The sequence below is a fragment of the Coccinella septempunctata genome, chromosome 5 (genome assembly GCF_907165205.1).
Source record: "Coccinella septempunctata chromosome 5, icCocSept1.1, whole genome shotgun sequence".
In the NCBI taxonomy this organism is placed as follows: domain Eukaryota; kingdom Metazoa; phylum Arthropoda; class Insecta; order Coleoptera; family Coccinellidae; genus Coccinella; species Coccinella septempunctata.
Window position 1 is genome coordinate 14,336,349 of NC_058193.1, and position 15,706 is coordinate 14,352,054.

Genomic DNA, 15,706 nt, shown 5'->3' on the forward strand with positions numbered 1-15,706 from the left:
TTTTCATCAAACTTTGTTGGGAGTCGAACTCGCAACTTTGAGGTATTACCCCGAGGGGTGAACCGGTCATGAAAATGTTGTACACCACAATTCAGACAATTCACGCAATTCCTATGATACCATATAAAACAATTCAGACAATTCCAACAATTCACGCAATTCAAGAAAATTCATGGCAATTCCTGACAATTCTCGGACAATTTATGAAAATTCAAAACAATTCATAGCAATTCAACACAATTCAATACAATTCATGGCAATTCATATTTCAGAGTAAGTCTCAAATATGCAATATCGAAGTTTTTTCACATCATACTATACTTATTCAGACTAAGGTCCGGTTTCACCGAGGGTTTCACGAAGCTAGATCGGAAAATCAACGCTTGATTGGCGAATATAATGAAACAACATTGACATGTTTTCAATCGATTTCAACAACAGCTGGAGAAGTGAACTGCCAGGAATTGTTGAGAATGGTCGTGAATTGACAGGATATGTTGTTAATTGTCGTAAATTGTCGATGAATTATAGGCATATAGTTGATGTGATATTTTTTGATGTTTTTCAGGAGTAAAAATCTTAAGACGAAATTTAAATTAAGAAGTGGAATTGATGACTGTGAGTTATAATAAATAAAGAAGTTAACGGCAGGCAGGCAATTATTGAATTCTTAAAAAGTACACCTCCGGACAGGATTCGAACTAGCGGCCCTCTTGATTCCCTGCAGATGTCGTTAAATATCGACGACGCATTGAAACGTTCGCAAGGAGACTAACAAATGGATTCTGGTTCAGAATAGGTCCGTCAACGCAGAACGAGGCCGTGAACTCTGGTAGCTCGGTTGGTAAGAAAACTTGACCGCTAATCAAGAGGGTCGCGGGTCCGAATCCTGTACTTTTTCAGAATTCAATAATTGTCTGCATGCCGTAAACTTCTTTATTCATTGTAAAAATCATAATTCAATTTGGGTTCCCATTTTAAGTTTTTAACGACGTTTTTATATAAAATTGTTTTTGTGGATATCCTGTAGAATTCTTCCGTCAATACCTGAAGTGAAAGATGTACAACATAACTTCAATAATAGGTACTGAAAATTTCATTCTTCCAGCGTGGAAGGGCAAGTAGCTCTGATCATCTTTGTGATCGTCCCGAATAGAGAATATTTTTCCAAGAGCACAAATGTCCCTGGAAAACTTCGAAATATAAGTGAGGTGATGATCGTAATCCCATCAAAATTCGATGCCGGATCCAAAAATGTGAAATTTATTGGGTGTTAAAAATTCATGCGACAAAAATCAGGAGGATAATGCTTGTATGAAATTTAATCAGCCGATCCCTTTCCGAGATATCACCCTCAAAAGGTGGTGACTAAAATTCAGATTATATTTTTCTTCTAAAATACCAGTATTCCATAATACATAGACTACATTCGTGTATTTTGGTTGGAGGCGATCATTTCTAGCATTTATTATAAACCTTCCACATTTTGCTTCTTTACTCTTTTCCACTCAATTTATTGAAAAAATTTTTAAATATGGTTTTTCTCTTTGGCTATTGTTTTTGGGAAAAGAAGTTTTGATATGAAATTAAGTAGGGTTGCTAATTTCACACCCGTAACAGGAATATTGAAAATTACCCGTGGTTAGTCATAAGCGAGTGCACGAAAAATACAGGATTCCAAGTTTCTAGCTTTACTGGAATTTCAGAAAAAAATAAAAAGTTAATTTCGGTCACCACCTTCTAGGAGTGATATGTCGCAAAGGGGTGGGCTGATGAAATTTTGTTACAGAAAGACCCATCTTAATTTCATACGAGCCATCACATCCTGAATTTTGTCGCATTAATTCTGTATATTTCACATATTCCAGATTTCAACATCTCGGATAACCCACTGAAAATGAATTGCGTGAAAATATCTTCTGTAGTTTTTCATATGATTTTGGGTGGGATTGAGAAAGAATGACCCTGTATACTAGGTATGCCCATATAAATGAATAGATGCTACTCATTTCTAAGACTAGAAAGTTACACAATTAAAAATTACATGTCAGCGGATGCAAAATAATTTTAAAGAATGCTTTGCAATTCATAACAATTCCAAACAATTCGCGAAAATTTATGACAATTCACAGCAATTCCTGACAATTCACGACAATTCTCAACAATTCCTGGCAATTCATGACAATTCATGACAATTCCTGGCAATTCAATTCATGACAATTCCTGGCAATTCAATTCAATTCATGACAATTCATGGCAATTCAAAACAATTCCTACAATCTGTACACCACAATTCACGACCGGTTCACCCCTCGTATTACCCTCACCTTTCGAATGTAAATTGAAACTAGTCTAAGGCTAAGGATATCAATTTCGTTACCAAGCAACGGCAATCCACAGAATTCGAAGTGCATTCGAATTACGTTGATGGATAAAGAAAATTAATATCCTTAAATTGGTTTCAATATACTTTCGGAAGGTGAGGGTAATACCTCAAAGTTCCGAGTTCGACTCCCAACAAAGTTTGATCGAAAAATGTTTTTTTGTTATAAATTCCTATTACCATCTGGAATATTTCGACAGCTCAATTCATAAATGTTGGTCCTCAAAGCCCAACCAGTTATTTTTTGATTATGTTAGAGGTTGCTACGAGATATTTGGACGGCTGCAGTAAACACACGGTTTGATATTTTTCAATTCTGTTTTCATATTCATGTTGAGTATAAAAAGAAGTATAATCGTCAAACATTTCAACAATTTTGGGTGAAATTTTTTTTCGCTATAGACATGTAAAAAAAAAACTTGTGTTCGATTTATGAAAATATTTCAGGGAAATTGTTCGAAAATTGTGTTCATTAGGAAAATCAAATTCAATTAGGAAAGAGCATAATAAAATCAAGAACATTGCAGGTCTTCCGCCATATTGAAAAATTTTTTTCTTCATCTTTTCTGAATTGAAAATAATAAAGAAGAAGAAAATTTAGTCAGTTTGTAAGTTATTAGTGTTAGTTACTATAAGTGTAAATAAATAATCTTAATCAGTAGGAGGTTTTAAGTGAAGAAAGCTGATTTGTCAGCAATTTTGGATCCAGACGAGCAATACAGCGAATGCTCTCAAAATGCATTGTTGTGTGAGAACTCGACAAGAGCGGACGTGTTGTAAAAGAGAAAGTGGAAGAGAAAGTCGAAGTGACAGTGTACACTAACGAAGATACGGAATTTTTGGTTCCGTCTATGAAACTTCCGAAGTTTTTTGTAAGTTCTATAAGTGTATGTGTTATAGAGCGGAAATTCGTTCAAATTCAGTGTATTCAGTGTCTGAGTCCAGATCATTGATCGATGGTTCTACGGATATAACTGGTGAGTCTATTTATTTTTCTGATAGTATAGAAAATATATAACTTAGCCACATAGCTTAATAGTAACATAGTAGTGAGGATTCCCAATATTTCATTTTTATTCAGGAATACCTCATACAGTTTAATACCGACAAAAAGCCATGTCGGGGGTCTCAGACAATGAGAGCTTTTACATGGAAGCTACGGACACCGAAGAATTCAGCGATGGAGAAGCAGAGGAGCTTGTAAGGCTCAAAGAAGAGAATGTGCAGTTGAAGGCTCTAATAAATAAACTAACTGAAACCGTGGCTCAGTTGGTCGGGGAGATACGCCTCTTGAGAGAGGAAGTTAATAAAAACAAAGACCCTCAATCCCCTAGTTTTGCTGAAATTGCAAAACAAATTGCGGCACAGAAATCCCCCACATTTGCAGAAATTGCAAAGCCGGTATCGGTCCCCAAAAATAGCTCCAAACAGGTAGTAGCTCCAGAACCGGAAATGAAGAAAAATTTTGCAACTCAAGTTGCAAAAACCCAGAACGCGCCGCCCAAAAAAGGCGCGCGTAAAGAAAGTTCATCTTCAGACGAAGAGACCGCAAGAGAAGCAACGGAGTTACCTAAAAAAGATAAAATTCCACCGATCAAGACGATGGGTACGATTGGGTAGAGATCTAAAAAGCTCTCTACATGAAGAAATTCAGCTACAACAGAGCAACCGTCGTAAAAGACGGAATCAGGATCGTAGCCTCGACTGTGGACGACTACAGGAACATTACTAAATATTTTGACCAGATTGGTAAGGAGTACTTCACCTACCAGATGGAGGAGGAGAAAAAGATCTACGCAGTCATAAGTCATAAGGCATCTCCCAATCTATGCTGACCTAGATATAATCAAAAATGATCTGAAGATCCAAGGAATCCATGACGTCGAGGTGTCCAGAATGACATCCAATAAAACCAAAAAGATTATACCCTTATATCTGGTCAAAACTCAGAGAAAGGAGATTTTCGAAATAAGACGCCTCTACAATCTCTGCATTGTAGTGGAATCAAAAAGAAGGGCAGGGATATATCTATAAATCTCATAAATTATGATGTTCAATCGTGTATTTGGTTGAATTCTTGTTTCCTGTAAGGCTGTAATATCAGGTTTTTTCTCTAATATTATTTCTTCTATTACACCTATATATGTGACAGAATCGCAAACACTGGGGGAGGTGTTGCCTTATTGGTTAGACGAGATCTGAAACACTATTTTAAAGGAAGATCTGTCGAGTCACACATAGAAACAGTGACGATTGTTGCTGAAATGAATCGACAAAGAGTCGAGGTCACATCGGCATATAAAAGACCGCCAAATAACTTATTGGAAGAAGAAATCAACAACTCACTAGATGGAACAAACCCGAAAATCTGCATCGGAGATTTTAATTGCAAATCTCCAGAATGGAACAGCAGGCTGGAAAACAGAAATGGCAGAAAACTGAAAGATCTCGCTGAAAAACATGAAGCTATCGTTATTGGACCTGAAGAACCAACGTACCTTGCATTCGGAAATGGATTACCAGATATAATTGATATCGCAATTATGAAAAATATCACTAGAGAATTCTCGATAGAGACCTTGTGGGACGGAACCTCTAACCACAACTCCATCGAATTAACAATAGGAGAAGGGCCAAGAAGAGAACTAATGCAAACAAGATAATACACTGACTAAATATAGCCATCTGATTCAATCGGAGGTAAAAGAAATACCAACAATCAATACACCGGAAGAACTAGAAAGCGCCGTTGATAAATTAGAAAAGAATATACTAGATGCCTACAAAAAGAGCACAAAGAAAATAACGAGATCAGCACCGATACATAAACACGGTCATACACCCAGAGAAATCAAAGATCTCATCAGGGAAAATCGGAGACTAAGAAAAACATACAGGCTCAATAAAACAGATATAAATAAGAGAAATCTAAACCGACACAGCCAAGTTCTGAAAAATGCTCTGAAGGACATGAGAACAAATAGATGGAACAAAAGAGTTCAAGAAATAAATACTATCGATCATTCTGCATGGAAAATGCAAAAATGTCTGAGAAGAGAAAAGACTAAAATACCACCTCTTCACGGAGAAAGAGGAATGGCATATACGAATATCGATAAAGCAGAAGCACTGGCGGACTCGATAGAAAGAGAATCGAGAATTAATTACAGACCTGATGACGATAATGATGATCTGGAAGAACTAGTTGAGAACAACGAAGAAGAAATGGACGAACCACCAGTAGACGACAAAATAGAAAAACCAACTTTTCCATTTGAAATAAAAGAGATAATCAGAAGCTTGAAAAATAGAAAAGCTCCCGGAAGTAATAAAATAACGAATGCTTTGTTGTAGGAATTACCTAGAAAAGGTATTGCTGCTCTCACAAATATTGCAAACGGTATAATGAGGACTGAACACTATCCGAAAAAGTGGAAAACTGCAGTGATAGTGTTCAACAAACCAGGCAAAGATAAAAAATTCCCCCAAAACTACAGGCCGATAAGTTTATTGTCCGCCCTAGGAAAAGTAATGTAAAGAGTAATCGCTAGGACGCTTACAGAAGAAACTGAAAATCTGAATCTCATTCCAGCAGAGCAATTCGGATTCAGAAGAGATCACTCAATAGAACAGCAATTACTGAAACTCACAGAATACATAACAAAAGGATTCCAAAATAAACAAGCAACAGGTCTTGTACTACTAGATGTCGCCAGAGCATTCGACAGAGTATGGCATGAAGGATTGATTTACAAAATGAGATATGCTGGATATTCAATCAAACTATGCAAGTTAATTAGGAATTATTTGAGGAACAGAAGATTCTACGTGAAAGTTGAAGGAACAAACTCCACAACCAGATATATGGAAGCAGGGGTGCCTCAAGGGTCAGTACTTGGGCTGTTACTGTATAACATATATATTCACGATATACCAAAATCTCCAAGGACTATGCTGACACTATATGCCGACGACACGGCAATCGCAATGCGACATCGCAAGCCAGAAATCATAGGAGGAAAATTACAAGAAGCTATAGATGAAATAAATGACTGGTGTATTAAATGGATAATGAAGCTCAACGGACAAAAGAGCCAAGCGATATTACTGCAAAAGAGGAGACTGAGAACTACAACAAATCTAGAGGTAGATGGAGAAGAAATCGAATGGAAAAACGAAGCGAAATATTTAGGTATCACCCTAGACAAACGTCTAACTTGGAGAAGCCATATCAAACAAGCCGTTGACAAAACCAAGGCAGTGATGAATATGCTCTACCCGCTGATAGGTAGAAAGAGCCTCATATCAAATGAGACAAAATTGAAAATAATCGAAGCCGTTGCTAGACGGCAACTGACTTATGGATCAGGTGCTTGGGGATTCGCGGCAAAGAGCCATATACAAAGAATTCAGGCAACAGAAAACAAGCTACTACGATGTGCCATAGATGCGCCTTGATTTGTCAGGAACAAACAGATATATCGAGATTTGAAGTGGGAAACCATCACCGAATTTATGAAGAGAAAAGCTGAAAAGTTATTCAAAACAGCGAAGGAACATCCGAACGAAGAACTCAGGAGACTAGTGGACTACGATCCGGAGGAAGACAGAGGAAGAATGAGAATTTACAAAAGGAGACCGCGAGATCAATTTAGGATAGATTAAAATGAGTACGGAAACTTATTAAAACTATACTGAGAAAAGATATCCGAAAAGGACGAACATGAAAATCCTAGCACCACAATGTGCGAGAAGAAATTAACCGATCAAGGGATAAATGGTTTAAAGGCAATGCCCGGAACCAATGTAAAGCAGGTTAGGTTTAGTGGGTCGCGAACTCAGGAGAGTGAGTAACCCCACAGTGTTCCCTAGAAATGGGTCCTCTGGGCGAGAGATAGAGCCCCGTGTTTTCACTGTCGCAGATTCCCCCAGCTATAAAAAAAAATCAAAATGCAATACTTCTACAAACCAATTCGACCGTTCATAGGAAACTTGATTCTAGCCGTTTGAATGAGGGCATTTCCATGTGTTGGTGTTGATTTCGGTGTTCCTTTCCGTATCACTATGTCAAGATCACGACGTAATAAAGATACTGAAGCATACGTCTGCCGTTTTGGTTTCTTTCGCAGTCAAGGCAGTACACCTAGAAATTGTTTCTGATTTTTCCTCAAAAACTTTCCTGGCAGCTTTACGACGCGTAATCGCACGTAGGCGGCGGTTTAATAATATATTCAGTGACGGAGGCTCAAGTTTTCTTAGTGCCTACTCCATTTTACGTACTCGTACTTTGTTCCGCAATGCTACCGAGGCTGAGAATATCGATTGGAGCTTCAATCCTTAATCTGCGCCGAAAATCGAAGCGGTTCTGAATTTGCGACCACTTTGTGCGTTGAGCAGTTACACAAATGATCTATCTACATTGGCGCCAGGTAATTTTTTGACCTTTGCACCCTTAACCGCGTTACCCGATGATGATTTGTTCCATCTACAACTCAATAGATTGTCTATACTTCATTCACTTTTATTTTAGCAGTCGGTTGGCCATGGAAATTTGACACATTTCACTCTGTATAGTACGAAAATGTGGGGTTATAAAGTTTGTCAAAACATTTTGGGTTTTAAATCAACGCTATGTTGCCTGTTCTACGTAAAAGTTTCTGTTATTACGTATTTTATCACAATGTCGAATCTCTTCGGAAAATATGTGACGAACATAATTGAAGTTTATACAAACTGATTGAAGGCATACTAAATCCAGTTATTTGCATGGAAAATACAAGAGATCAGTATAAAATCATAATATGCACTAGCTTGAGGAGAGTTAATGTTCGTTATCTTCTTTGGCTTACATCATTTGTAGATTTCAAAAATATTAACCCGAAGATGAAATGCATATGATGCAGTGGTTAAGAATGGGTACCTCCCGAAGGAATTAACAGATAATTACAAGAATGTTAAATTCTTCAACAAAAATCATCTTGCTTGCATCAATATAAGTAAAAGGAATTGAAGGGAGTTTCAAGTTAAGATGAACTTCACCTTTGAACAAAAATTTCACATGAATAAACAAGTAACAGGGCAACTTGCGCATATTCGTGGCTATTCATCTTAATACGTTGATGTAATAATAATTATTAGGTATTTATTGGTACCTTAAGACATTTACATTGTATAGGACAAGTCAAATGAAAAATAGAAAAATCCATTTTGGGGAACTTATTCTACCATGACAACGAAAATCCTGTAGAAAACGAAAATTCACTCAAACATAAAATTCTCAAATGCCACCACTTTTTTGGGTCTCCCAATAGAAGGAAATTCTTTGTCATCCTCTTCATTCACAATCTTTCTGATCGTGTAAATATTCAGCTGAAATATAAGTCGTTTAGATTCAGATGAAACATTATATAAATTCTTACATCGAATATGTTCGCTACAGTCTGACGTATTGTGGATTTTAGAATATCAGGGTATAACTATTTGAATGAGCGGACCTGAATTCAAAATAGCACCTCCCGAAACCCTGTCTCTTTTTTCAGTCACTTTCGGCATTTTCGTAATAAAAACTGATATTAGTTGTGGCAACGGCGTTATGACATTAAAGACATTTCATGAGTGCCAACCTTACTTCGTTCTAGTTACAAAAACTTGAGAAAATTATTCCATGGCCAACCGACTGCTAAAATAAATTTGAATGAAGTATAGATGGCAATTGCTCTCTCGATTTCATGTTGATTTTTGAAAACGTTGGCAGAACGAGTATCTGCATATGTTACAATAACGTAAAAAATGGGATAAACCCTCATCTTTCACTTTATTATTATTATTATTTATTTAAAAAACTCGTCAATGGTGGACCTATTTCCCTCTTGCGCTGCTATAACTACATCTAATATGATGCAACGTCCTTTTGTGAAGTTGGGTCCACTACCACAGCAATAATTATTGTTGAATTATATTTTCTATTTTTTTTCTATTGCATAAAATTTATTCATTTCAGGTGGGCAGTTATATTAATGCAACACTCGGTTTTAGTTAGCTTTGATTTTATTCTAATTTTCATTCTGCATTTATTTTGTTTCGAAACAATCATTGAATCAAAGCGTCGGTTTCTATGTTTGATTTCTCATTTTCTTTTCGTTGCATTGCATCTTTATGAATGAATACATTGAAAACTCTCGTACTACCTACATATCGAGACATTTGGCGAAAGATAAATTAACATATTTTCAATTCATAGAGTGAATGGTGCGTAACACAGTTTTCTATTCTCATTATTTTCTTAAAGTGTGTGGACGCTTTCCAAAGACAGCAAATAGATACGAGCTTCCCATTTTAGCGTTCATCCCAACAAAGGTAGGTTCGAGTGCCTCCAGCATTCCTTTTGTTTCGTTTTTCTTATCTTTCTCGAACTTTCAAAATCCATTGTGATATCGATCCAAGTTATTCAATTCAGTACTCTACTGTCAATTTTCATTCTTGATGAGATATCTGTTTCATTTGTTGATCATATAAAAATTTAGTACAAAATTTTTGAGATATTCCATGCATCCATTCTGTGATGGGCTTTTTCTCTCACCCTGGACGCTCCTTACCTTTGCTCGGGCGCCAGTGGGGCAATCAGTTCATCCCCACGTCTCTCACATAATCTCCAAAGAATTAGAGAGCCTGGGTAGACTTGAATGATCAGTGGAGAAGGGTAGCAGTGAAAACTAGGGTGGCAGCGTCTTCTTGGTCCCTGCTTTCTGACGGTTTTTAATCGTTCAAAAAGAGTACCTAACTCTTCTGACGAAAATCTAGCTCTAACTGATTTAAGGAACTGTCTCTCACTGGCAAAAATAACTGGCAACAAAATAAACGTTCAGTCCTTTATTCCTACTGGATTAAATTATAAACAGAAATGTACAAGTAATAACAAATGTTGATGTCAACCGGCGGCCTGGTCGGTGTGGGGGCGGCTGATGAAATACGGTCTCTCCAGGAAAAATACGGTTGCAATAGATGGTAAATACGGTTTAATTTTGTACGGTCACTCCAGAGGAGTACGGTGGAAGTAGACGGTAATTACGGTTAACTTTTGAAATCCTGGCGAGTCACTCTCACTGTCGGCGGAAATCGGTACGGTGGCTGGTTTCAGTCCAATTGCAGTGCACTCTGTCCCTCTCTCTCCTTCTCTCTCTTTTTCTCTGAGACCCTCAAAATGGCTGCCAGTCAGACAGCTGGTCGGAGGAAGCTGTCAACTTGTAACTTGATCGGTCGGCGGTCGGCAATATTAACCAAATAATCACCATGAATACGGTAGGAACACCAAGTCCTCCTGGGACCCAACGGCGGTCGAATAACGGACGCGGAAACCGGCACTATACACAGCCTACTATCACTAGATCAAGTTTAAAACGGTAGGTAAGTATTTTCAGCCAGTCCAACGGACTAAAGAAAGCGGAAAATAGCCCTCAGGTATGCACTACGAAAGGAACAATAATGCTACAAGTGACTTGCCTTAAACCTTCAAACTTCTTGACGTAATTTCCAACTCACGGCAATAACACTTTACGCACTTTTCTCGGCAGCTCGATCTCCACTCCCTCGCTCTTGACCTTCAGCGCAGGGCCTCGAATTACTACTCCTCAGGAAAACTGTCCCCACTATGGGTAACTCATCTCTCCATTGGATGCACTCAAATTGCTCGGTCAATCAGCCGGCTCGGAAAGAGACAAAAACAACTGAAGAGAAGGAAAAACTGAACAAGTTGAAAGACCTCTCTCGACTCAGAAAATATACGGTTGAACGGAAAGAATTTTAAAATATATGAATTCTAAAAACAAAAGACATATACGGTCTCCGCTACAAATATGGGACTGGTCGGTGGAAAACAATGACATAATATCAATCGGTGAAGACCTCCTATGATAACATAACGGTTTTCTTCGAAAATATTCCGGTTGATAGGTCTTATTATGCAAGTATAGGTGAAGAAATTTCTTTTTCGTGGCGGAGCAAAATCTGCCTCATCACAATTCTTTATATTGCGTCATATTTGCATTTAATTTCGTGTTATATTTTCTATTTTTTACTTTCCTTCCATGAAGCTCAAAGTTCTGCAATAAATGTTCGAATGAGCAGAATACAACAAATAATTATTTTTCTCTTGAATGGAAAAAGATTCCCAAAACTTAAATTTCTCAATGATATTCACATGTCAGCGAAAAGATATATAATCAGAATGGGAATCAGTGTTGCCACAATACACTCTGAACAGTTCAAAATTACCTGAATGATTACTTACTCACCTATCTCTCACCCACATACAGGAACAATCGTAGTTAGTCAGGAGAAATTTATTAGGATTTGTATTGAAAGAATCTGCATATTCTATTCCTTCTAAGAGATACTTCAACTCAGGACATATGAAAGCGTTTCCTGCATAAGCAGCATCAACGTGCAACCAAACACATGAAAAATTTTGAACTACTTCTCCTATTTGCTTGATATTATCAAAGGAACAACAAGAAGTTGTACCAAGCGTCGTTGAAACAAAAAATGGCACCAATCCGTTTCTTTCATCTTCTTCCATTGCCTAAAAATATAAAGAGTATTACAATGAATCATAATGGCGGTCAACTTGGTTAGTTGAGCTCACAGACATGTTGAATAATGAGGATAAATTCAGATGCATACCACCCGACGATATGAATATCGACAAGTGTTACGATCTGAATTGAGCTAGCCAGTTTGTCATCATCAAGGCCCCCAAATGGAGTACGCTCCACCGAAGAAAAGCAGATGCTGACCATGGTTTCGGCCTCATTTGGCCTCATCAGAGCAACATAGCATTTTTCCACGGTGGAGAACGTTTGGAATTGATGGAACTTTATTCAATGTTGTTATGTTCTAGTGGGTATTATTTATTTACCCACAGCGCCATCCAACATGAAACGGTATCCGATTCAATCCCCCCCAGATAGAAACCAAGACGAAGACAATAGCATATGTCCCATATTTTCCCTAATTCAGTACGCCGGTTCGCCTTGCGAACGTCGGACGTATGATGGGAAGTCTGAGACGCGCTCGGTTCTCGACAGAGTACGATGCCGGCGGTACAATAATGAAGAAAGTGATCACGCCTAAACAGGGAGGCAATGAATAAAATAATGAGGATAAATTCAGATGCATACCACCCGACGATATGAATATCGACAAGTGTTACGATCTGAATTGAGCTAGCCAGTTTGTCATCGTCAAGGCCCCCAAATGGAGTACGCTCCACCGAAGAAAAGCAGATGCTGACCATGGTTTCGGCCTCATTTGGCCTCATCAGAGCAACATAGCATTTTTCCACGGTGGAGAACGTTTGGAATTGATGGAACTTTATTCAATGTTGTTATGTTCTAGTGGGTATTATTTATTTACCCACAGCGCCATCCAACATGAAACGGTATCCGATTCAATCCCCCCCAGAAAGAAACCAAGACGAAGACAATAGCATATGTCCCATATTTTCCCTAATTCAGTACGCCGGTTCGCCTTGCGAACGTCGGACGTATGATGGGAAGTCTGAGACGCGCTCGGTTCTCGACAGAGTACGATGCCGGCGGTACAATAATGAAGAAAGTGATCACGCCTAAACAGGGAGGCAATGAATAAAATAATGAGGATAAATTCAGATGCATACCACCCGACGATATGAATATCGACAAGTGTTACGATCTGAATTGAGCTAGCCAGTTTGTCATCGTCAAGGCCCCCAAATGGAGTACGCTCCACCGAAGAAAAGCAGATGCTGACCATGGTTTCGGCCTCATTTGGCCTCATCAGAGCAACATAGCATTTTTCCACGGTAGAGAACGTTTGGAATTGATGGAACTTTATTCAATGTTGTTATGTTCTAGTGGGTATTATTTATTTACCCACAGCGCCATCCAACATGAAACGGTATCCGATTCAATCCCCCCCAGATAGAAACCAAGACGAAGACAATAGCATATGTCCCATATTTTCCCTAATTCAGTACGCCGGTTCGCCTTGCGAACGTCGGACGTATGATGGGAAGTCTGAGACGCGCTCGGTTCTCGACAGAGTACGATGCCGGCGGTACAATAATGAAGAAAGTGATCACGCCTAAACAGGGAGGCAATGAATAAAATAATGAGGATAAATTCAGATGCATACCACCCGACGATATGAATATCGACAAGTGTTACGATCTGAATTGAGCTAGCCAGTTTGTCATCGTCAAGGCCCCCAAATGGAGTACGCTCCACCGAAGAAAAGCAGATGCTGACCATGGTTTCGGCCTCATTTGGCCTCATCAGAGCAACATAGCATTTTTCCACGGTGGAGAACGTTTGGAATTGATGGAACTTTATTCAATGTTGTTATGTTCTAGTGGGTATTATTTATTTACCCACAGCGCCATCCAACATGAAACGGTATCCGATTCAATCCCCCCCAGATAGAAACCAAGACGAAGACAATAGCATATGTCCCATATTTTCCCTAATTCAGTACGCCGGTTCGCCTTGCGAACGTCGGACGTATGATGGGAAGTCTGAGACGCGCTCGGTTCTCGACAGAGTACGATGCCGGCGGTACAATAATGAAGAAAGTGATCACGCCTAAACAGGGAGGTAATGAATAAAATAATGAGGATAAATTCAGATGCATACCACCCGACGATATGAATATCGACAAGTGTTACGATCTGAATTGAGCTAGCCAGTTTGTCATCGTCAAGGCCCCCAAATGGAGTACGCTACACCGAAGAAAAGCAGATGCTGACCATGGTTTCGGCCTCATTTGGACTCATCAGAGCAACATAGCATTTTTCAACGGTGGAGAACGTTTGGAATTGATGGAACTTTATTCAATGTTGTTATGTTCTAGTGGGTATCATTTATTTACCCACAGCGCCATCAAACATGACACGGTATCCGATTCAATCCCCCCCAGATAGAAACCAAGACGAAGACAATAGCATATGTCCCATATTTTCCCTAATTCAGTACGCCGGTTCGCCTTGCGAACGTCGGACGATGACAAACTGGCTAGCTCAATTCAGATCGTAACACTTGTCGATATTCATATCGCATCTGAATTTATCCTCATTATTTTATTCATTGCCTCCCTGTTTAGGCGTGATCACTTTCTTCATTATTGTACCGCCGGCATCGTACTCTGTCGAGAACCGAGCGCGTCTCAGACTTCCCATCATACGTCCGACGTTCGCAAGGCGAACCGGCGTACTGAATTAGGGAAAATATGGGACATATGCTATTGTCTTCGTCTTGGTTTCTATCTGGGGGGGATAGAATCGGATACCGTTTCATGTTGGATGGCGCTGTGGGTAAATAATACCCACCAGAACATGACAACATTGAATAAAGTTCCATCAATTCCAAACGTTCTCCACCGTGGAAAAATGCTATGTTGCTCTGATGAGGCCAAATGAGGCCGAAACCATGGTCAGCATCTGCTTTTCTTCGGTGGAGCGTACTCCATTTGGGGGCATTGACGATGACAAACTGGCTAGCTCAATTCAGATCGTACCACTTGTCGATATTCATATCGTCGGGTGGTATGCATCTGAATGTATCCTCATTATTTTATTTATTGCCTCCCTGTTAAGGCGTGATCACTTTCTTCATTATTGTACCGCCGGCATCGTACTCTGTCGAGAACCGAGCGCGTCTCAGACTTCCCATCATACGTCCGACGTTCGCAAGGCGAACCGGCGTACTGAATTAGGGAAAATATGGGACATATGCTATTGTCTTCGTCTTGGTTTCTTTCTGGGGGGGATTGAATCGGATACCGTTTCATGTTGGATGGCGCTGTAGGTAAATAAACAATACCCACTAGAACATAACAACATTGAATAAAGTTCCATCAATTCCAAACGTTCTCCACCGTGGAAAAATGCTATGTTGCTCTGATGAGGCCAAATGAGGCCGAAACCATGGTCAGCATCTGCTTTTCTTCGGTGGAGCGTACTCCATTTGGGGGCCTTGACGATGACAAACTGGCTAGCTCAATTCAGATCGTAACACTTGTCGATATTCATATCGTCGGGTGGTATGCATCTGAATTTATCCTCATTATTTTATTCATTGCCTCCCTGTTTAGGCGTGATCACTTTCTTCAGACATGTTAAATGTTCAATAGGTCTATATAGTTGAGCCTCAAGAAATAATAATATGAATGCTGAAGAAAATTAATTGTTTAATAATTCATTTGCATGTATAAAGCTGAGTATTCCACTCATCTGAAGACATTCAATATGAAAATTACATTAAAATTCCTACCGCAATGTACAGAGATCATTTT

At 39.0% G+C, this 15,706-nt stretch overlaps 1 protein-coding gene across 2 annotated transcripts in view; it reads right to left on the bottom strand.

Annotated features, from left to right (window-relative positions):
- Positions 1-15,706, bottom strand: part of LOC123312907 (aromatic-L-amino-acid decarboxylase) — a 602,665-nt gene that overhangs the window by 280,282 nt on the left and 306,677 nt on the right. For both annotated transcript variants that reach the window (XM_044897485.1, XM_044897483.1), the window contains exon 6: positions 11,674-11,960. In XM_044897485.1, the coding sequence (XP_044753420.1) occupies positions 11,674-11,960 (287 nt within the window). The remainder of the gene's footprint in view (positions 1-11,673; positions 11,961-15,706) is intronic.